Source organism: Arabidopsis thaliana, chromosome 3 (assembly GCF_000001735.4).
Source record: "Arabidopsis thaliana chromosome 3, partial sequence".
NCBI classification, from domain to species: Eukaryota; Viridiplantae; Streptophyta; class Magnoliopsida; order Brassicales; family Brassicaceae; genus Arabidopsis; species Arabidopsis thaliana.
Window position 1 is genome coordinate 2907295 of NC_003074.8, and position 21299 is coordinate 2928593.

General features: G+C 38.5%; 9 protein-coding genes and 1 non-coding gene across 11 annotated transcripts; 6 read left to right on the plus strand and 4 right to left on the minus strand.

The window, feature by feature from the left end:
* The first annotated feature begins 184 nt into the window (after nucleotides 1-184).
* AT3G09450 (fusaric acid resistance family protein) lies at nucleotides 185-2912 on the plus strand. The gene is made up of 3 exons (NM_111779.2): nucleotides 185-787; nucleotides 871-1038; nucleotides 1172-2912. The coding sequence occupies exons 1-3, from the start codon at nucleotides 254-256 to the stop codon at nucleotides 2795-2797; spliced, it is 2328 nt and encodes a 775-aa protein (NP_187556.1). The 5' UTR covers nucleotides 185-253; the 3' UTR covers nucleotides 2798-2912.
* A 204-nt stretch (nucleotides 2913-3116) lies between these two features.
* AT3G09455 (dolichyl-diphosphooligosaccharide-protein glycosyltransferase subunit) lies at nucleotides 3117-4060 on the minus strand. Of its 2 annotated transcripts, none has more exons than NM_001337821.1 (2): nucleotides 3812-4060; nucleotides 3117-3440 (listed from the first exon to the last, which is right to left on the minus strand). In NM_001337821.1, the coding sequence occupies exon 2, from the start codon at nucleotides 3438-3440 to the stop codon at nucleotides 3333-3335; it is 108 nt and encodes a 35-aa protein (NP_001327669.1). In that variant the 5' UTR covers nucleotides 3812-4060; the 3' UTR covers nucleotides 3117-3332. The 2 variants fall into 2 exon arrangements, with proteins under 2 accessions (NP_001327669.1, NP_001327668.1); NM_001337822.1 differs by having other exon boundaries at nucleotides 3949-4059.
* Nucleotides 4061-4160: 100 nt separating this feature from the next.
* AT3G09470 (Major facilitator superfamily protein) lies at nucleotides 4161-7278 on the minus strand. Its single transcript, NM_180215.4, has 10 exons — nucleotides 6946-7278; nucleotides 6657-6814; nucleotides 6489-6552; nucleotides 6281-6394; nucleotides 6118-6162; nucleotides 5667-5917; nucleotides 5275-5365; nucleotides 5066-5178; nucleotides 4644-4767; nucleotides 4161-4556 (listed from the first exon to the last, which is right to left on the minus strand). Exons 1-10 carry the CDS (start codon nucleotides 7114-7116, stop codon nucleotides 4374-4376), a joined length of 1314 nt encoding a protein of 437 aa, NP_850546.1. The 5' UTR covers nucleotides 7117-7278; the 3' UTR covers nucleotides 4161-4373.
* A 128-nt stretch (nucleotides 7279-7406) lies between these two features.
* On the minus strand, nucleotides 7407-8148 carry AT3G09480 (Histone superfamily protein). Its single transcript, NM_111782.3, has one exon. The coding sequence runs from the start codon at nucleotides 7974-7976 to the stop codon at nucleotides 7596-7598; it is 381 nt and encodes a 126-aa protein (NP_187559.1). The 5' UTR covers nucleotides 7977-8148; the 3' UTR covers nucleotides 7407-7595.
* A 107-nt stretch (nucleotides 8149-8255) lies between these two features.
* Nucleotides 8256-9576, plus strand: AT3G09490 (Tetratricopeptide repeat (TPR)-like superfamily protein). Its single transcript, NM_111783.3, has one exon. It carries the CDS (start codon nucleotides 8342-8344, stop codon nucleotides 9344-9346), a length of 1005 nt encoding a protein of 334 aa, NP_187560.1. The 5' UTR covers nucleotides 8256-8341; the 3' UTR covers nucleotides 9347-9576.
* Nucleotides 9577-9627: 51 nt separating this feature from the next.
* AT3G09500 (Ribosomal L29 family protein) lies at nucleotides 9628-10953 on the plus strand. The gene is made up of 4 exons (NM_111784.3): nucleotides 9628-9756; nucleotides 9852-9987; nucleotides 10252-10408; nucleotides 10527-10953. The coding sequence occupies exons 1-4, from the start codon at nucleotides 9753-9755 to the stop codon at nucleotides 10599-10601; spliced, it is 372 nt and encodes a 123-aa protein (NP_187561.1). The 5' UTR covers nucleotides 9628-9752; the 3' UTR covers nucleotides 10602-10953.
* A 165-nt stretch (nucleotides 10954-11118) lies between these two features.
* AT3G09505 lies at nucleotides 11119-11192 on the minus strand. Its single transcript has one exon. It is a non-coding gene; the product is annotated as a tRNA-Arg (tRNA).
* Nucleotides 11193-14509: 3317 nt separating this feature from the next.
* AT3G09510 (Ribonuclease H-like superfamily protein) lies at nucleotides 14510-15964 on the plus strand (the record flags this gene model as incomplete). The annotated part of the gene is made up of 1 exon (NM_111785.1): nucleotides 14510-15964. One exon carries the CDS (start codon nucleotides 14510-14512, stop codon nucleotides 15962-15964), a length of 1455 nt encoding a protein of 484 aa, NP_187562.1.
* A 259-nt stretch (nucleotides 15965-16223) lies between these two features.
* EXO70H4 (exocyst subunit exo70 family protein H4) lies at nucleotides 16224-18595 on the plus strand. Its single transcript, NM_111786.2, has one exon. It carries the CDS (start codon nucleotides 16449-16451, stop codon nucleotides 18333-18335), a length of 1887 nt encoding a protein of 628 aa, NP_187563.1. The 5' UTR covers nucleotides 16224-16448; the 3' UTR covers nucleotides 18336-18595.
* Nucleotides 18596-18747: 152 nt separating this feature from the next.
* Nucleotides 18748-21275, plus strand: EXO70H3 (exocyst subunit exo70 family protein H3). The gene has a single exon (NM_111787.2). The coding sequence runs from the start codon at nucleotides 19008-19010 to the stop codon at nucleotides 20919-20921; it is 1914 nt and encodes a 637-aa protein (NP_187564.1). The 5' UTR covers nucleotides 18748-19007; the 3' UTR covers nucleotides 20922-21275.
* The last annotated feature ends 24 nt before the right edge of the window (nucleotides 21276-21299 follow it).

Here is a 21299-nt window from a genome sequence, read left to right on the forward strand (position 1 = left end):
TGCCTAAACCGAAACTAACCAGATGCAGTACAGAGACTGGTTTGGTTTGGTAACTACACAATATAGAAAATGAAAGTACTTGGAGTTAAAAGACAGCTGCTCAAAAGTCTTAACTCTTTGACGTTGCCACTTTAAATCCCATCACACCTTATATATACGTAGTCTTCTTGCTCACCATAACCTTCATCTCATCATCTTTATCTAACAAGTATTCCTACATACAAATCCACTAAAACAACAATCCGTTAAAAGAATGCGCGACACAACATGGCTCGAGCGACTTGGCCTGGCTCTGCGAACCGCCATGGCTTGTCTCATCGTGAGCTTAACCACTTTGTACGGTCCCAAACCACTAAGACACTTCACAACGTTTCCAGCCTTTTCTTACCTGACCACAATCTTGATCTGGCTCTCCGATGCTGAACCAACATACGGCGAAGTTCTCAAGTGCTGTCTTGATGTCTCTTACGCCACTTTTCAGACAATAGCCATTGCGCTAGTGAGTGTCTTGGTGGTTGGACCAGCTTCACTAGGGAATGGCTTGGTGGCTCCAGTTGCTGTGGCTCTAGCTTCATTCATAGTGGCTTTCCCCGTGTCCACGAGTCTGCTGACTAAACGGATTGCCTTTGGGCAGATTGTTGTAGTCTACGTGACTTTTGTGGTGTTCAATGGAGAGGTGGCTCATGTATTCATGCTCCCGGTTCATGTGGCAGGCAGTACAGCACTTGGAGCCATTGCTTCACTCATCGCAGTGCTTCTCCCGTTTCCAAGGCTGGCTCATAGTCAGGTGAGTCTTGAGTTTTTTTTTTGTTTTTCCACGACGATGAGATGGTCACAAAATACTTACCTTGGGTTTTAAATGGTTTGCAGATGAGTAAGGGTTGCAAATTATATGCTGAAAATGCTCTTGAGAGGTTGAATATGTTTGTGGAGATCATGATGGCACGAGACAACACCACAGCTCAGGTTTTGATCGCACGGGCTGCTTCATTGTCTGCAGCAGCTAAAAACACACTCAAGAACATCAAAATCCACCATGTAAGCCAACTGTCTAAACAAAATTAAGCATAATCACTGAAATATCATCTGTTATATAACTGTAACTCTTTTGTTTTGACCCGTCTTGTGGGACTAATTATCTGTTTCTGACTAATCAATTCTTTGGCAACAGGAGCGTATATCATGGGAGAGACCAGATACAAGATTCTTGAGCAGGAAGCAGAAGTTGGATCCTGCAGAGAAACTGCATGCAACAGATTTTCTGTTGAGGGGATTGGAGCTGGCTTTGGGCTCTTGCAGTTCCTTTCCTCAAGGCATGAGCCGCGACGAACTGACTCGTCTTTTAGAAGGTCCCAGGACACATATTGCTCCACGGTCAGAATCTACTCTCAAGTCCCAAGATAGTCTAGGGTGGCATCATGAGGCTGAGTCTCTGTCTACTGCAGCTTTACCGGTTTGCTTCTTCCGGTACTGCGTAGAACTCTTCAGAGGTGATTTCTTATCTTTGAGACAAGACAGTAAATCCGTAAATGGAAGGACCACGGAGGAAGAAATTCATCCAGCAAACGAAGGGTTGTCCATGGCCAGAAAGTTTTGGGACATTCTCTGTGTCTGGATGGCCAGAGAAAGGTTTGTTTTTGCATTCAAGTGCTCAATTTCTCTTGGCCTTGCGGTGCTGTTTGGTATACTGTATAATAAAAATAACGGGTATTGGTCGGGTCTAACTGTAGCCATTAGCCTTGTAAGCGGTAGGCAAGCAACACTAACAGTAGCAAATTCTCGTCTACAAGGGACAGCCATGGGATCAGTCTACGGTCTAATATGTTGTTCTGTTTTCCAAAGACTAGAAGAATTCAGGTTCTTACCTCTTCTCCCTTGGATAATCCTCGCCGTCTTCATGAGGCACAGCAAAGTCTATGGCCAGCCTGGAGGAGTTACGGCTGCAATTGCTGCACTGTTGATACTTGGGAGGAGAAATTATGGAGCTCCAACTGAATTTGCAATCGCTCGCATCGTTGAAGCTTCGATCGGGTTGCTCTGTTTTGTCTTCGGGGAGATTCTTGTCACCCCTGCGAGAGCAGCAACGCTTGCAAGAACCGAAATTTCACACTGTCTCGATGCCCTCTTAGATTGCATCCAATCACTCGTTCTTTGTTCTGAGCAGAAGAACCAGAAAGTGGTTGCAGATTTGAGAAAAAGTCAGGTAAAACTCAAATCTCATGTTGAAGCATTAGAGAGGTTTGCAGCAGAAGCCTTAACAGAGCCTAAGATTCCGTTCCTCCGCCGGCTCAACACGGACAGTTACAACAGGCTTTTGGGCTCTTTCTCGAAGATATCTGATCTTTGTCTCTATGTTTGTGATGGCCTCAAAAATCTATCTGGAGTTCAACCAACACTTGCATTTCCTTGGGACAACATCACTCATGAGCTTAGAGCCTTCCAAGAAAAGCTTCACCCTTCGGTGAAATGCTTAAAAGAGATTTCTCAAACCAAGTCTCAAGCAAGACTCCAAAAGGAGTTGCAGAAGAGAAAGATCTGCCATGATGTTGAAGCAGGAACAACATCAAACGACAACTACTCATACATGGAGCTGGGTCCAAGCCAGGCTGATGTGGAGAGGTTTTCGGTTTCTTTCGTCATGCTACTGAAGGAAGCAACAGACAAGATAAGTTGTAACACAGCAGACGATGCGTTCAAGAGTGAAACTGCCCTATGTCTGAGCAGTCTAGGGTTCTGCATTAGCAGATTAATGCAGGAAACAATATGTATTATGACAGAAATAACCCATACAACTTGATTTTGGAAGAATTCTAGAGGATGTTAGTACCTATAGCACAAACCATTTTGTAAGAAACGTTTGGTGTACAAAATTAATCTAAAAAAGAGCAAAAACGAAGCAAATTGTTTCTCTAGAGCAACAAAACATAGAAACGCTGCAAACAGAACAATTCTCATTATTAACTGGAGTTCATCTAGCTCTAGCTCTAACAGATACACGGACTCGTGATTGGTCTTGTATCAATGAACATGTAAATCCAAACAAAAATATACAGCAAAGCTTTCACCAACCTATCAGATAACAAATCCGCTCATAATTTAACATGCAAGACCCGGAAATTGCTATAGAAACAAGCCTTTTATAGCGAATTATCAAAGTATATGAATAACAGCACTACAAAAAAAAAAGATTTCTGCAGCTAAAACCAAGTATTACAAAAGCTTAAACATCTTCCTTAAGAGCTACAAAAAAACATCTTCAAGTATCGAATCTGAATGACATGTTGAGTCTGACATAACATTGTAGAAACCAACAATGATTCTGAACCTCATTTCTATTCGAATTTAGGGTCAGCCATGACGAAATGGTAGGCAATCACCAGTATGAAAATGAAGATTCCCAGGAAATTGGCAAAGAATCCCAGATCTTGATCGTCAAACATCTGTAACACAATAACCATTGGAGAGAATATTAGAACAAAGAGCTAAGCTTAGCAAGTGAAGTCTGAAGATTAAACGAATCAGATATTCACAAAAATGTTCACATCTACTACATTCTCAGCTATATCTTGTAGAAATCACTCCAAAATCTCAGCTAGATCTAGAGGATATCCGAATCATTATCAAAATTGGTAGCAACGATTACGGTCATACATTATAATGAATCCATGATTTTGATTACAAATTCAATATATATTTCTTCTACAAACAAGACCTGATCTGGAACACGAAATCTAGTAAGAACAATACGTGTTAATAAAAATAATATTGATTCATAAGATAACCAAACCACGACATTGGTTGAATCTGATACCTGTGAGATGAAACAAAGGCTTTGCTCAGATCACAGTGTAAACCTCGGGGACTAAATTATGCCTAAGAACCAGAATTTGAATTCGAAAATATGAAGGTATATAAAAAAAGATCCTAAAGAAATCACCGATTATTTACCTTCGAAAGCGCAGAGAATTTCGTGATAGAGAATTCTGGAAGAGCAGGGAACTCGTGAAATGTGTTTCTTCAACTGTGAAGTCTCTCTGAATGAAACACATGTTTTACAAAAATAAAGTAAAAGCTAGCTCCAAACGACGACGTTTCTAGTTAATTTAACCGAGAAATTCACATCTATTAGATTTGGTTCTTGTGGTTTAATTTGGTCAATATCGGTTTGCTACAAATGTCATATCCAGGACATGAATAAAGGAAAGACTGAAAAATTGAAAAGTTGCATACTTCCCAAGTCTCAATTATAAGGAACTTCCAGAGACATTAATTATTATACAAAACGACCATTTTTGTTCTTTACAATTGAATAGACAATACTGTTTTAAGCTTTTCACACTTGTGATCTCCCCGAATGTGAACAGATCAAAGAGTTATTCGTCGTGGGTAAATACATTCTCTACCTTAAGAGCTAAAAACAGGAAAGAGAAGAGTGAAACACAGACCATAACCAGCATCACTATGAGCATTGCTTGCAGTGATATGTACGGGCTTAGGAAGAACACTATCGCTATTGCTGCGCTCTGCCATACTTTTAGCTGCGCAAATGCTCCTTCCTGTTTTCACAAGTACAAACATAGGAGACCGTTTAGAGGATTTGTCAGTTGAGAGAATAACAATAATAATATTTTGATAATATTAACCGTGTCATGTTTGAAGAGTAATGCGAGAAGAGCACTGATTTGAGTATTTAATATTCCATCACCAATTCCTAATATGGCCGCCATTATAAGTGGGTAAGCTGTGCCAAGTACTCCGCTAGTTTGCCTGCATCACCATATCACCATAGCTTAGATTCTTCAGAAACACTTATAGGTTGTCAGGTGCCCGCAATTCCTAATTCTCTTCAGAACTTGCATAGTTTCACAAATATGACAAAGAAATCGGGATACTACCAAAGGAAGTTGCTTGATCAATGCCACTAATACATACCAATACCCATAATGAAGCTTTATGAGGAAATCATTTCATGAATTCAGAAACACAAGGACTTCTAGACTCGATATGTCTCTATTTGTGAAGTTGCTAATGGTTTGAATGAAAATAGGGTGTAGAAGTATCAAACCTGTACCCGAGAAGAAGCCAGAGAAACACAGAAGCTTGAGCAACAGCTCCACCAGAAACTATGAAGGTGATCGATGACAAACCAGAGGTAAACCTTCCAGCAGTCATTGAACACTAGAATGATTTTACAGCAGGAAAAATAAGGATTAACCACATAAAAAAAACACGAGAGTAAAAAAGGATGATTTTTTACGTTTCCTTTTAACTTACAACTGCATCAAGAGCTCCGTAGACTGCCATCGCCCCACCAACACCTGAGACACCAATCGCCGGCGTAACAATTTCCTTTGTAAACTCAGCCCTATAGAGTGGAAAATGTAACTTGTAAGAATAATGAAGATTTATATCAGTATATCTTACAAAAAAAATAACAAACTTTTGCTGATTTCGCTGACAAGAAATGAAAACTTATGTATAGATTGGAAACAACTATTCACTGCTAAGATCCTGAGACTCCAACCACCACAATGAACTTTATGTACGTTATCTAGGGCCTGACCGATAATAACTTTGATCGCAATAAATCCTAATCATTTAAGGATATCCTTGTGAGAATAAAAGGGAAAACGGGGAATGTATATCCAGTTTGTTGAGAGACATACCAAACAAATGCTTGTTGCAATCCTGAATATGCAAGGAGTGGGACAATCAGTAGCATCCGTATGTCGAGCAAAGGAGTAATTATCATCCTTGGAAGAGATGCCAAGGAATCAACTAAGCCCACAGGAGAACCCACAGGTCCTTTTCCATCTTCTCCATCAATTTTCCGAATGAAGAACATAAGTATTGTTCCTAATGTCATACTGAAGAGAAACACCAACATCAATAAGGTAGTGCCACTGGTGCTTCCTTCCTACAGTCATGTCAACAAGAAGAAAACAATGGTGGGGATACCCAACTAGAAGGAGGTATATATAATTCATCACTGAGAATGTGTAGCATGATCTGCTATTCAATACTCCAACTTTAGGAATGATCACTTCATTAAACAGTAGTCAATACTAATAACTCTAATACATGAGATTGCTGTCAACGATAAAGAAAAGTTAGTACCTTTCCATCTTTCAGTAATGCAAGTGTGATGAGATTCCCAAACAGCTACAAAAAGATTGACATGAAATGTGTCACAAGAAGAATTAAGAGTAAGTGCATACAAGATTCTGAGGTAACCAAAGAAGAAAGAGCATTAAGAAAGCATAATAAAAGAAACATGCACCTGGTGGCAGGCAAACATAGCCCAAAATTCCCCATTGAAGACACCTATTACCGAACCTTCATGCAGGCCATGATCTGTAGCATGGCTTCTCGCAATTGATGTAAGGTATGTTCCCTAATGCAGTCAATACAATGTAATTTAAGGTCATGAAATCCACTATATATCCGCATAAATAACATTAAGAGAAAACAAGAGCATGTAGTGTCACCTGACCAACCCATATTATTGAAGCTGCAAATCCAAGGTATAAAGAGGCTGGTACCATAGTAAACCTAGAACCAATAACCATATATCAAGACAAAAAGTGTTAAAGACTAAAAGATTCAAATAGATGGAGACAGGTGGCCAAAAGAAGCAAGAGAACATATGATAATACCATGATGGCTTCAGATTAGCAGCAACAAAGAGCCAATACCCAGTAGTTCCTAAAACCAGAGCATTCTTTGATCCCATTAACCGGACAACCAAAGATGCAACCATGGAGCAAAACATGAAGGACACATACAATATCCCCAGAGAGATTGTTCCCAAATCCTGAAGTAATCAAAACAACTCAAATATCACAACACACACACACAGTCTAACATGTCCTGCTCCTAAATTCATATTCCTCTCTCTTAAGATCCATCAATACAAAATGACAGTATAATTTAACGGTAGAGCACCTTATTTACGGTAGTTTCGAGGTTCTGAGCAGCACCGTAAGCGAGGAAGATTAGCAGAAAGGAGATGCTGAGGATATGAACATCCCTTGTGTAGCACTTTCCAGCTCTGACTTTCCGATCCTCACCAGAGGCAGAGATCAACGGCGCCTCCTCGTCGTTTCGAGATTCCATGGCGGAGATTTAGTCCGGTCACCTCACTGACTACAGCTCCGGGAAAGATGAGCGGTGCTCCACGGAGAGAGTGAAAGTCAAACTCTGTAGAGAGAGAGATCGATGCCTACCGTTTCAGAGATTTGGAACTTCCAAGACCGGTGATGATTGCGGTTCGGTTTATTTTGGTACGGTATTTCTAATTTCAATTTATATCGGTTCAGACTAAATTGAGATTGGTGTTTGTTGGGCTGGGCCAATTAAAGAATCTCAAGATTTATAATTTCCGTTTATTTCCCGGGGAAACTGAGGAAGAAACGAGATCCTTTACAATTTTGTATTTATTATACCCAAAGATTTGTAAACCCTAATTTCAATAGCATCATAACGTAAAATCAATCATAGAAAATATCGAAGAGACTGCCGAAAATTATATCTTTGAAATCAACTGGTGAACATATTAACCGAAAATAAAATCGAAGAGAAAAAAAGAACCTAATCTAAGAACTGGTGAATTTGGTGACGGCTTTGGTACCCTCAGAAACAGCGTGCTTCGCTAATTCACCAGGCAACACGAGCCTTACGGCGGTTTGGATTTCCCGGGACGTGATCGTCGGTTTCTTGTTATACCTAGCCAATCGCGACGATTCCAGAGCAATTTTCTCGAAGGTGTCGTTGATGAAACTGTTCATGATTCCCATGGCTTTTCCAGAGATCCCGATATCAGGATGAACTTGTTTCAACACCTTGAATAGGTAGATCTTGTACGTCTCTGTGCTCTTCTTAGTCTTCTTCTTCCTCTCGCTTCCTCCTTCTTTCGTGATCTTCTTATCTGCCTTTGGTGCTTTCTCCGACGGTTTCTTCTCTGCCTTCGGTGCCATTGCTTTGGATAAAATTCGGATTTCGCGACTAGTTGTAAATTGACGATTAATGATCGCTCTCCGAGTGATACCGAGATATATATAGAGGTGCTGATACGAACATGATTGGTTTTTGATCAATCTCACGGATCGTCTACGTGGCGTTATCACGTGCGTTGATACAAGATAATCTACGGTTGAATTCACGAGAGGAACCGAACTAATCGTGGGCTCATCTAATGGGCCTTGGCCTTTTACAAGACGGCATCCTTTTTAAAAAATTTCGTCGATTTCCAACTTATTTGCTCTGCTCTTCTTTAATCTGCTCTGTTCTTCTCTTTCCATTTCAGCGTTGACTTAGTTATTGGGATTTCTCAGAAGCAAAAATGGCGTCTCCGGCGACGTTTCAATTCTCTAGAACAAAACTTAACCTTCAGATCAACCTCGTCGAGCGAAAATCTCCTTCAAAACTCTCGTTTCCTCTTTTATTCAGAGACCAAGCAAAGTCAACACCAATCAGATTTCCCGTCATAAGAGCTTCATCATCTTCGTCGGCGTCAAATCATAAACCTTCACTGCTTAAAACCACCTTCATCAGCCTCACCGCAGCCGCAGCTCTGTTCTCAGCATCGTTTTACTTCGTCAACAAACGCGCCGCGATGACTCCAGTTGCTGTGGTAGAGACGACACTCGAGAAGCACCTCGAGACACAATCAAACGATGTGAATGCTTTATCATTGCTGACGGAAATCAAATTTAAGTCCGATAAACATGAGCAGGCGATTGTATTTCTGGACCGTCTGATCGAGATCGAGCCATATGAACGAAAATGGCCGGCTATGAAGGCTCGGATTCTCTCATACCACGGGAAAAGTGAATCAGCAATCGAAGCTTTCGAGGAGATTCTCGAAAAGGATCCGATACGCGTCGATGCTTATCATTACTTGGTGATGGAGTATTACAACTCTAAACCTAAATTAACAGAGATAGAGAAGAGGATCAACAAAGTGATTCGAAGATGCAAGAAGGAGAAGAAGACGAAAGAGATTCTCGGTTTCAGAATGTTGATCGCACAGATTAGGTTTATTGAAGGAAAATCAGTTGAAGCAATTCGGATTTGTGAAGAGCTAGTGAAGGAAGATCCAAATGATTTCACTATATATTTGTTTCAAGGAGTCGTGTATACATTGATGAATAAGGGAGAGGAAGCTGCGAAGCAATTTGAGCATGTTGCTAGGGTTATACCAAGGAATCACCCGTCTAGAGAGACTGCCGCGAGGACCACGAACTCAAATGAATGGAGAGTCATCGTAGCTTACGATAATGTCTACTGCTATTTATCTACATTTGCTAGGCTTTCCATGGCTTCTTTGTTTAATAAGTTTGGCTAAGTATGGTGGAAATTGAAAAAGTTCAAAACTCTCTATTGATTTTTGTTTGTGATTTTAACACTTTGTACAAAGATTGGGTGAGTATTTGTCATTTGAGAAGCGGAAGCTTCATTGTGATAATAAAGACAAGATGAAATTAGATGATGCAATGTGACTGAAACCATAAAGGTCACGTGCGTTTATTTGCTTTAGGCTTCTCGTAATGAAAGTGATAATACATGGGCTAAGGCCCATTAAGTATTTCTCTTAAGTTAAGCTATTGGGTATGAATAATGAGCTTTATACCACCCAATAAGGAGACTCGTCATATATAAATGACCACTCCTCCGTTATTAGGGTTTCTGATTCTCGGAGCTAAAAGAAGAGCAAGCAGCGGCGCAGAAGTTGAACACAAGTGAAGCTCACAATGGGTATGGCAATGGCTAATCCCTAAATGTCTTCTAATCTGTTTCGTTTTCATCGGAGAATTACGTCTAATTAATATTTGTTTGGTTCTGTTTTGTAGCGAGGATTAAGGTTCACGAATTGAGGGAGAAGTCGAAGAGCGATCTTCAAAACCAGCTGAAGGAACTCAAAGCTGAGCTCGCTCTCCTCCGTGTCGCTAAAGTCACCGGAGGTGCTCCAAACAAGCTCTCTAAAATGTACGTATTGTCGACAAACTTTAGATTTCGTTTTTACCTTGAACATTTCTCGATTTTGGAATGTATAGGATTCTTAATTGTTTATAGCTTTGCTAAGTTAGATAATGGAATCCTTTAGTTTTACTATTCTTAAGTTTGATGTATCAATGAACTCGTATCTTGATTTCATCAAGTGTCTTGTCGAGAATGTGATTTTTTGTTTGTTTTTACATTTCCTGGTTTGGATTTCAATCTGAAATTGTGTTGTGTTTGTGATATATGCAGCAAGGTCGTGCGTAAATCCATAGCTCAGGTTTTGACAGTGTCTTCTCAGAAGCAGAAGTCTGCTCTAAGAGAAGCATACAAGAACAAGAAGTTGCTTCCTCTTGATCTCCGTCCCAAGAAGACCCGTGCTATTCGTAGACGCCTCACCAAACACCAGGTCTGTCTATTTCGTTAAATCAAAATCACAATCATTTGTCTCTATTGATGTAATTTTGATGCCTATAAATAGATCATTGCAAATGCTGATGTCGTTATATTGTTCTTGGCATTTGCAGGCCTCGTTGAAGACAGAGCGTGAGAAGAAGAAGGAGATGTATTTCCCAATAAGGAAGTACGCTATCAAAGTTTAAGTTTTAGCTGCTAGAAACACTGTTTCAGCTTTTGTTTTTGATGGAAACTTGTTCTTGTTCTTCACTTGTGTTATCGTCTCAAACAGTTTCAGATACTTGGATTTTGGTTCTCATTGATGATCTTTTGCTTCTATCTTTTCATGTTTTTTTGTTTTGTTGAGCTCATTGAAATTTATAACTCATCAGCAATAATCTGACCTGAACGTAAGAGATAACTGAGGATAATAACTTGTTCATTACTGTCATTTCCCAAGGAACTTTGGTCCTAATTCATTTTTTTCCCAAGACTTTCGTTGCTCTATTTAGACATTCAGCTTCTATCAAAAATGTGTGATTACAAAGGAATTTGTTAAAACTTTAAACAAAAGACAAACATTTAGGTTTGAACTGAACAAGTGTGGGAAATCAGAACCATGGCACATCGTTTACGACTATCATGTCTTTTTCGTCGGTTTGTGAATGGCATCCCCACCAAATAACAAAAGCAAACATTCAAATATTACAACAAAAAGGAAAACGACCACAGTGGGAGTCGAACCCACGACCTTTTGATCCGAAGTCAAACGCGCTAATCCACTGCGCTATGCGGTCTTTCAATTCCTTTGCTTTTTTGTAATTATAAGACTTTTAGGTTGCTCTTTGGCTAGCAACTAGGCAGCTGGCAACTACCAACATTCGACTATGGTATTTTCGAAAAGAGTAACCAAAAGTAGACGAAAATTCCGTTATTTGTTACAAAAAAAATGACATATTTGAGACTAAAGAAAAAGGGTAAAATTTTGCTATTTGGTATGACTAAAATTTCATCGAATACTATGAAACTTAATTTGGCATAAACAAGTATCTTTAACATGGATCAAGTATCATCATCTGTCTTTAAACTGTTATGCGGAAAAATAAAACTTTCGTAAATGGTGAAGTAGACTCACGCATCGATATATTTATGAGTGTTATGTTTAATGGAATGTTACATCGACATGAATAGAATGTTAGTCGGTGGAAGGATTAGACAATGTTTACGCGGTGCTAACTCGTAATGTGGTTTCTTTCATATAGATTTTGTTTATCGTGGAGTGTTATATTCCAAACAAATATTTTTATAGAATCCATACTTTAATTATTTATTTGTGTTATCAAGATTAGTATGCCATGTCACATTGTTTTGGATACCCTAGATATAAAAGTTATTGCATATGAACTAATGCTTATATTGTTCAAAAACAAAAATGCTTATATTGTTCATTTGAATTTGGAATCGCTATATTATTTAATGCATGATGTTATATCGAAGCCTAATTCAACTTTTAATTGGAATATCAATTTGAATAAATCTTTTAATTATTGCTTTGTTCACTTTTTCAAACGGGCGTACTTTGTCGTGAGTCATGATCGTGACTCCTAAAGTTACGTGTACGGACCAAACATCAAAGAACAACAGTAAACATTTCTGGAAGATTATGTAAAAGTTCAATGGCAACACACCAATCAAAGGCATGCATGAGAATATGCACCAAAAAGTTTCAAGAGTAAAAGATCTACGCTGCCTCGTCGGTTGAAAAAACGAATTTACTTCTTGCCCTAGATCTAACTAGCAGTACACCATAAGCGCTAGCTCAGACAATCAATCTTGTCACATATATATAGACAGTATATGGTTTTGATTTGGTTAGATGATCAAAGAATCTAACCACGAATCTTTTGTTTTTATCCAACCACAAATATCGTGTACCAATATTATTTATGTATATGAAACTTCCTTGTCGTTTCTTAGACTCATTGGCAGAGACAAACAAACAAAATGCAGAAATATATGTTGGTTTGACGCATGTTTTGGTGTACCATTTCTTGGTAATAAAATGGTTTAAGATTAATCTCTCGATTACTGATAAAACAAAAAAAAAAAATAGTCTATTTTGTAAATAAAATAGCTCTACTATGTCAGGGCTGTTGTTGTTGGGTTTCAAATTTGACGACTTATGTGATAGTATATAAGTCTCGAGGAAACAATATATATGTCAGCAAAAATGTACTGCTACTAGGATTTAACCCGTGGTATACTATGGGGCAAATATTTTTCACATATATAATAATATTAAATTTTACGGTCTTAAAAATTTAGTATTAAATTCTAAAAATTTTATATTAATGTTGTAAATAAAAAAAATTGATTAAATAATAAATAGAGATTCAACCTGTATTATATCAATCCAAACCCGTCCCGCTATATAACTCGTCTTATGTTATTTTAATTTTTTATAAGTATAATATTAATGTGGCGTACTTAATTTTTTTATGAAAATATTAAAGTAATATGAGATTTAATTCTTTTTATTAACTAAAAGTAAATGATTTAAAACGAAAAAATCAAGGTGATTAATGCTAATTGATCCCCTTAAAAGGAATGTAAGTGTGTTATATATTTTAGTGTAGATTTGAAAAGATTTAAATAATTTTTGTGATTTTTCTTTTAGTTTTTTAAATTTTAGAAACAAAATTGATTTATATTTAAATTTGAGAATACATTTGTTAAAACATTAAATGCCAATGGCATTGGGTTGTAAATAAATCTCAACTTGAGGATTTATTTTATAAAGGTGTTGCAAAAATGTATATGTAGATTTTGATATTATTATGCCTTGTGAATATTAAAAGTTGATTTGACTTTAATGAGAAGATTTTATCACTAATTTAAAATCATTTAATAAACTCGCATCCACATATGAATATGGATAGGCTATATCTTCGATGTATAAGCTATCTGTAACAAATTGTTGACAAAAAAAGTTATATATACATAGTTTACACGTGGTTGAAAAAATATGATTCTATTAGTCCATTATATCATTATCGAAGATTTTAGTTTCTGACTATCTTACGTATCAATGATGATCATTTATTTACAAATAAGTAATTTAACTATAGTTAATTTAGTAGGTGTATGGATGGGATTGGATTTAAGTAATGATGTGATCAAATACTACTATAAACACTTTTTTGTTGTTGCCCAAATTCTACCAAAATCAAAATTTTCTTACAAAATATGATTACTGGTTTATCTTACAACTTATACAAATTTAATTTATTACATATATCTCTTGTTTGTAATGATGTTCATTTACTAATAATATTATGTTATATTACATATATACTGTTTGTTTACATCACCTTAAATCGTGTATAGCTCTAATTAAACATTTTAGGTCAAAACAGTTTTAGACTATATAAACATAGACTAATCACCGTTTGATTAGTCTCTAACACTGTTTCTAGCATTTATTTTAAAACATAGTTATATTATATATGTAATGCAAAAAAGTTGTAGGAACACGAATAGCTAAGACGGGAATCTCACATTCGTTCAATATGAAAATACAACATATGTGTGTGCATATCTTTCAAATCTGATAAAGGAGGGATGGAAATTTAGTAAAAACGAAAGAGATTTTGTTTGTGTTTTGTGTTTAGAAATCATAGAAATCTCTCGTAGAAACTTACTAAATTCTTTTAAAAGCAGGCAAGTGTCAAACATCCATAATTTTGTTGACATGGGTGACGCGATCCATATTGACCTTTTCATTTAATCATTTTACTTTCCAATTAAAGAATATTATTTTTTGCAAAACATATTGTTTGAACCATCCACAAATAACGTAAGATTCAAGGTTTTAGTTTGAGTGTTTGACTTAAAAGATACCTCAAGGGTCAAGCATACACTAAGATACATTCATAGTTGTATACGCTTACGTTTTAAGAGTGAATTTTAATCATTGACATAAAACTGTATATTTATAATTACTAAGATATTTACGAGAATTATAACATGATATCTCGCAAAATTTAATGATGCTTTACTTGCCAAGCAAGCATGGCGTCTCATACAATATCCAAACTCCCTGTTTGCACGTGTCATGAAAGCCCGGTATTTCAAAGATGTTTCAATTCTTGATGCTAAGGTAAGAAAACAACAATCTTATGGATGGGCATCGCTTTTAGATGGCATTGCACTTTTAAAAAAAGGAACAAGACATTTGATTGGTGATGGACAGAATATTCGTATCGGATTGGATAATATTGTGGACTCTCATCCTCCTAGACCGTTAAATACAGAAGAAACATATAAGGAGATGACAATTAATAACTTGTTCGAACGTAAAGGCTCCTACTACTTCTGGGATGATTCTAAAATTTCTCAATTTGTCGACCAAAGCGATCATGGATTCATACACCGTATCTACCTTGCTAAGAGTAAAAAACCAGACAAAATTATTTGGAATTACAATACAACGGGAGAATATACGGTTCGTTCTGGCTATTGGCTCCTTACTCATGATCCGTCCACAAACATTCCCGCCATAAACCCTCCTCATGGTTCGATCGATTTGAAAACCAGAATCTGGAATTTGCCAATCATGCCGAAATTAAAACACTTCCTTTGGCGAGCCCTATCTCAAGCTCTTGCTACAACTGAGAGGTTAACTACTAGAGGAATGCGTATAGATCCTAGTTGTCCTCGTTGCCATCGGGAAAATGAATCGATTAACCATGCTCTCTTTACTTGCCCTTTCGCAACAATGGCTTGGCGGTTATCGGATTCGTCACTCATTCGTAATCAACTTATGTCAAACGACTTTGAAGAAAACATCTCCAATATCTTGAACTTTGTCCAGGATACCACAATGTCAGATTTCCATAAGCTTCTCCCGGTTTGGCTCATATGGCGAATATGGAAGGCAAGAAATAATGTAGTATTCAATAAGTTCAGAGAAAGCCCGTCAAAAACTGTTTTAAGTGCAAAGGCTGAAACACATGATTGGCTCAATGCAACACAAAGCCATAAGAAAACACCATCACCGACTCGACAAATTGCAGAGAATAAAATAGAATGGAGGAATCCACCTGCCACATATGTAAAGTGTAATTTTGATGCTGGTTTCGATGTACAGAAGTTGGAAGCTACAGGAGGCTGGATCATCAGAAATCATTACGGGACACCAATTTCATGGGGTTCAATGAAGTTGGCTCATACGAGTAATCCGCTTGAGGCAGAAACCAAAGCTCTTTTGGCGGCTTTACAACAAACCTGGATTCGAGGATACACACAAGTATTCATGGAAGGCGATTGTCAGACGCTAATTAACTTGATTAATGGGATTTCGTTTCACAGTTCCTTAGCAAATCACCTGGAGGACATCAGTTTTTGGGCAAATAAATTTGCAAGCATTCAGTTTGGTTTTATTAGGAGAAAGGGAAACAAATTAGCTCATGTCTTAGCGAAATATGGTTGTACTTATTCTACCTTTTATTCTGGTTCTGGTTCTTTACCTATTTGGCTTGATCGATACTTTTGTAATGACTCTAATTGATTAATATAATTGTTTTGACGTAAAAAAAAAAACATAGAAATGATTTTGTGAATTTAGATTTATTTGTTTATTATAATGAAACAATTTTAACCGTGAATACGTAAATGATTTTTTTCTTTCTTTATCGTAAAGTTAATTTCTTATTTACTTTCTAAAAATAGTCGTAAACTCGTGATATGAAACTATAAAAGGTAAAAAAAGGTTACGTCATTTCAAAAAATCATGCAAAGCCCACAACACGTGTGGGCCCAGAGTAAAACATATTGGCAATATTCAAAGGTCAACACCAACTTTCCTCCTCGCTTCCTCACCACAAAATATAAGTTAACGACGTCGCTCTAACGCTGTGTAGTAGTCTTATAAATACCCCTTCAACGACTAAATCTTCTCCCCTCATAAACTCTCTCACAACTTGCATTATCGTTTCAAAATTTTCTCTCAACGACGAAAAACTGAGTCCTCTAGAAATTTCCACGACGACTTGATGATGACGAGAAAAGCAATGATAAACATTTGTTGCGTGGCCACAACGCCGTCCAAGTATCCACCTCCTCCTCCTCTTACGTTAACCCCTCGCCAGAGTTTGGAATCGGCGGCTATCTATGGAGTCATTGAATCCGCGGCGGATATAATCGAGAGATGGAACACTGAGACCAACACTTTCGCTAAAGTTACTTGTATGTTCTACGAGAACAAACCTGAAGCCATGATGTTCATCGAACGTGTGAAGGATCTTCAGAAGACGATGGACGTACTCGTGAGTGAGGATCCAAACTCTGAGAGACTCTTGAGATCGCATAAGCTTATGCAAATCGCTATGAAGAGGTTGCAAAAAGAGTTTTACCAGATTCTTTCGATGAATCGTGCTTATCTTGATCCAGAATCAGTGTCCACTCGATCTTCACTTACTTCCGCAAGATCTAGCTACTCAGATTTCCCCGACTATGTCGAAGATCTAGATACGATCATCGAACTGGAGGAGGTTTCTACCAACGTCATGACGGATTTGAAATCCATCGCTGAGTGCATGATCGGTTCTGGTTACGCTAAGGAGTGTCTAAGCATCTATAAAAGCATTAGGAAATCGATCATCGACGAAGGGATTTATCGTTTAGAAGTGGAGAAGACGAGTACTGGGAAGGTGAAGAAAATGTCATGGGAAGTTATGGAGTTGAAGATCAGAAGCTGGTTAAAAGCAGTCAAAGTTTCTATGGAGACTCTTTTCAAAGGTGAGAAGATTTTGTGTGATCATGTCTTTGAATCCTCTGACGCAATTAGAGAGTCTTGCTTTAGTGATATCTCTCGAGACGGTGCGCTTCTTCTCTTTGGATTCCCGGAGATCATTAATACTAAAACTAGCAAGAAACACTCTCCGCCGGAGAAAGTTTTCCGGCTGCTTGACATGTACACCGCCATCGCCGGAAACTGGCAAGCGATTGAGTCTATCTTCTCGTTTGATTCGATCTCCGTCGTCAGATCTCTTGCTCTTAAATCTCTAATCTCTCTCAGCGAATCAATTCGATCACTACTTGTGGAATTCGAATCCGGAATCCAGAAGGACTCGTCGAAGGTGGTGGTTCCCGGCGGAGGAGTACATCCACTGACGATCTCCGTCATGGATCACCTCTCTCTCCTCGCTGACTACAGCAACGTACTAGTCGATATCCTCGCCGGATCTCCACCACCGGACAGGTCGCTGTTACCGGAGTCTTACTTCAACGTCTCAGAATCCGACGACTCTCCTTCGTCGGAGCTGACGATCCGTTTCGCTTGGATCATCCTCGTCCTCCTTTGTAAAATCGATCGTAAATCAATTCACTACAAAGACTTCTCTATACAGTATCTCTTCCTCACCAACAATCTCCAGCACGTGGTCTCACGTGCTCGTTCCTCAAACCTGAAGAACCTTCTCGGCGAGGATTGGATCACGAGACATTTCGCTAAGATGAGACAATTCGCCGGCAGCTATAAGCGGCTAGCTTGGGGACCGGTGGTTGCTACTTTACCTGAGAATCGTACGGTGGAGATGACGCCGGAGGAAGTGAAGGAGCGGTTTGAAAAATTCAGCGAGAGCTTCGAAAACGCGTATAGTAAGCACAGTGTCTGCGTCGTAGCTGATCCAAATATACGAGACGAGATCAAAGTATCGATATCGAGAAAGCTGGTGCCGATCTATCGCGAGTTTTACAACACGAGAGGTTCTGTTATCTTGGGAGAAGGCGATGGCGCGAGAAACCTGAACTCAGTTGTCCGATTTACCCCTGAAGATATTGAAAACTATTTGTCTGATTTGTTCAGAGAGAAGGGTAGTTCGGGGAATTCGTCAGCCTCTTCTCCTTCCTCTTGTCGGTCAAGGCAATCCATGTCCTAAAGTGAAGGAGAGTCTATAATCGTCTTAAATGTAAAAGCAAACACTAATTAATTAGTAGTTAACCTTTCATGCCAAAATTGTTACGCAACAAACTATTTTTCATTATTACTATTTCATAAAGAGTAAATGGACAACGACATATAAAGTGAAGATAGCTATGTTTTATTTTTTATTTTTCCTTACAGTTTAAGGTAAAAATCTTCGGGTTTCTATTTCGAACATTATGTCACACATTTGTCTGTAATGTTTAATTAATGATATATCTATAAAAAGATCGTCATGTTTCTCATTTTTCAAAAATGTATTTGTAAGTAAGAGACACGTGTACGGAAAAGATGAGTCAAAGGCCAACGGCACATTCTTCCCCATATTTCGCTGACGTTGTTTTGTAACCATAACGATAAACGACCTAAATCTTTCATTATGGTTGCGTAACAGATTAAAAATATCTACAGTTTCTGTTCTAACGTAACGACGCCTCCCTGCATTTGGATTAAGTGGTAGGTTCTTTAAAAGGGAACCCTTTTCACCACTAGTTCTTGAATCCACATACAAGCCGAGGCGTTTCAATATTAAATGTAAATTTTACCCTTAAAACCATTTGATTTCTCCTTCAAAATTCCTGCAACGACATTAATTTGAAAAAAAAAAAACAGAGACGTAAGATCAAAGATGAGGAGCAAGAGCGGTTTTAGTTTCTTCTCTAAAATGACTTCTTCAAGGAAGAGGCCTTCTCTCTCACTACCTAGCAAGAGTCACGAGTCCACGGATGTTAACAAGACCATCGACAATGCAGCCGAGATTATCGAGAAATGGAACACAGAGTATGTTTCCGATAAGAAATTTTATTCTCTGTTTTGCGAGAGCAAGCGAGACGCGAAGAAGTTTGTTAAACGCGTGAAGGAACTGCAGAACGCCATGGATTTGTTGATTAGAGAAGATCCAAATTCGGAGAAACTCCTTAGAGCTCAGAATCTGATGCAGATCGCTATGAAACGACTTCAGAAAGAGTTTCTCCAGATTCTTTCAATGAACCGTGCGCATTTGGATCCTGAATCCATCTCCTCTAGATCTCCTACATCTGTCGTATCGAACGATGATGATGTTTGGCACGAGTCTCGTTCAGCTGGTGACTCCATCATCGAAGTTGAGGAGGTGTCAAAGAACTCTAGGACAGAGCTGAAATCCATAGCAGATTGCATGATCGCTGCGGGTTGTGCGAAAGAGTGTGCGACTACTTATAAATCCATTCGAAAATCGATAGTTGATGAATCGATTTACCGTCTCGGAGTAGAGAATATAAGCTCATCCAAGGCGAAAAAGATGCCATGTGAGGTTGTTGAGTTGAAGATGAATAGGTGGATAGAGGCGGTTAAGGTCTCGATGAAGACTCTCTTCAATGGCGAAAAGACTCTATGCGATGAAATCTTCGAATCCTCTGTTTCTCTTAGAGAGTTTTGTTTCCGAGACATCTCCAAGGAAGGAGCTCTTCTTCTGTTTGGATTCCCGGAAACTATCACCTTAAGAGACAAGAAAAATCCACATCCGGAGAAGATTTTCCCGTTGCTAGATATGTATTGCACGATCACAGATAACTTGCTTGCGATTGAAGCAATCTTCTCGTTTCCATCAATTTCGAATGTTCGAACTCAAGCTCACAGCTCACTTAGCCGACTAAGCGAGTCAATTCTTGCTCACTTGATGGATTTTGAATCTCAAATACGTAAAGACTCGTCCAAGACAGTGGTTCGTGGTGGAGGAGTTCATCCGATGACTATCTCCGCCATGAATCACATCTCTCGACTCGCGGAATACAGTAACGCTCTCATTAATATACTCAAGGGATCATCATCATCATCTTCCGCTAAAGCATTGCTTCCTAAATCTTACTTCAATGTCTCAGAATCTGAAGAATCTCCAGTGTCGGAGCTAAAAGCACGATTCGCGTGGATGATTCTCGTCCTCCTCTGTAAAATCGACGGCAAAGCTGAAATGTACAAGGACTTCTCAATGCAGTATCTCTTCTTAGCCAACAATCTCCAACACGTTGTCTCACGTGCTCGATCCACGAACGTGAAGCATGTTCTCGGCAACGATTGGATAGCGAAAAACTCAGAGAAAGTTAGACAGTTCGCAAGAAGCTACGAGCGGTTGGCATGGGGTCCATTGGCGTCGATGTGTCCGGCGATTAGTACTTCGGAGGCGGTGGAGATGTCGCCCGAAGAAGCGATGATGCAATTCAAAAAGTTCAACGAGACTTTCGAGAGCACGTGCGAGGCACAGAGTGAGTGCATCGTACTAGATCCGAAGCTGTTGGACGAGATGAGAATTTCGATCGGGAGAAAACTGTTACCGGTTTACCGCGATTTTTACAACGCTCATAGAAATGCCGTTATGTTAGCGGGAACGGAAGGCCAGTGGAATGTCCGATATAACCCTGAAGATATTGGAAACCACTTGTCGGAGCTGTTTAGCGGAAAGGGTATTTCGGAGAAAGGATATGTCTGTACGCCAGATTTTTGTGTTACAACACCTACTCCAACTCCTGTACGAAAGACTCGATCTTTGTCATGCAGAAGATTTTGAAAGGGAAAAAAATAATGTTTTCATAATAATTATTTTCCTATTACAGTATTTTGATATTTTTTTGTAACAACTTAATTAATTGATGTCATGGAAGGTGTAAGTTACGACTTACAACAAGGAACATGGCATATTTATGAGGTATTGTGACTAAAACATTTAATCATCATGTGAATTATAACTACTATCACCATCATATATGTGTATGTAGAGAATCTTTGGTCCTTTTTGAGTGGGTGAGGACCGTTAGGTAGCGAATAATCCAAGTCAAGTCACATAACACGATTTGTAGAGTCCTAATTAAATACCACAAATACTTTTGTACAATTAATATTCAACGGAAGGTGACATTGACAGAACCAAAGAGCCACGCATTTTGTA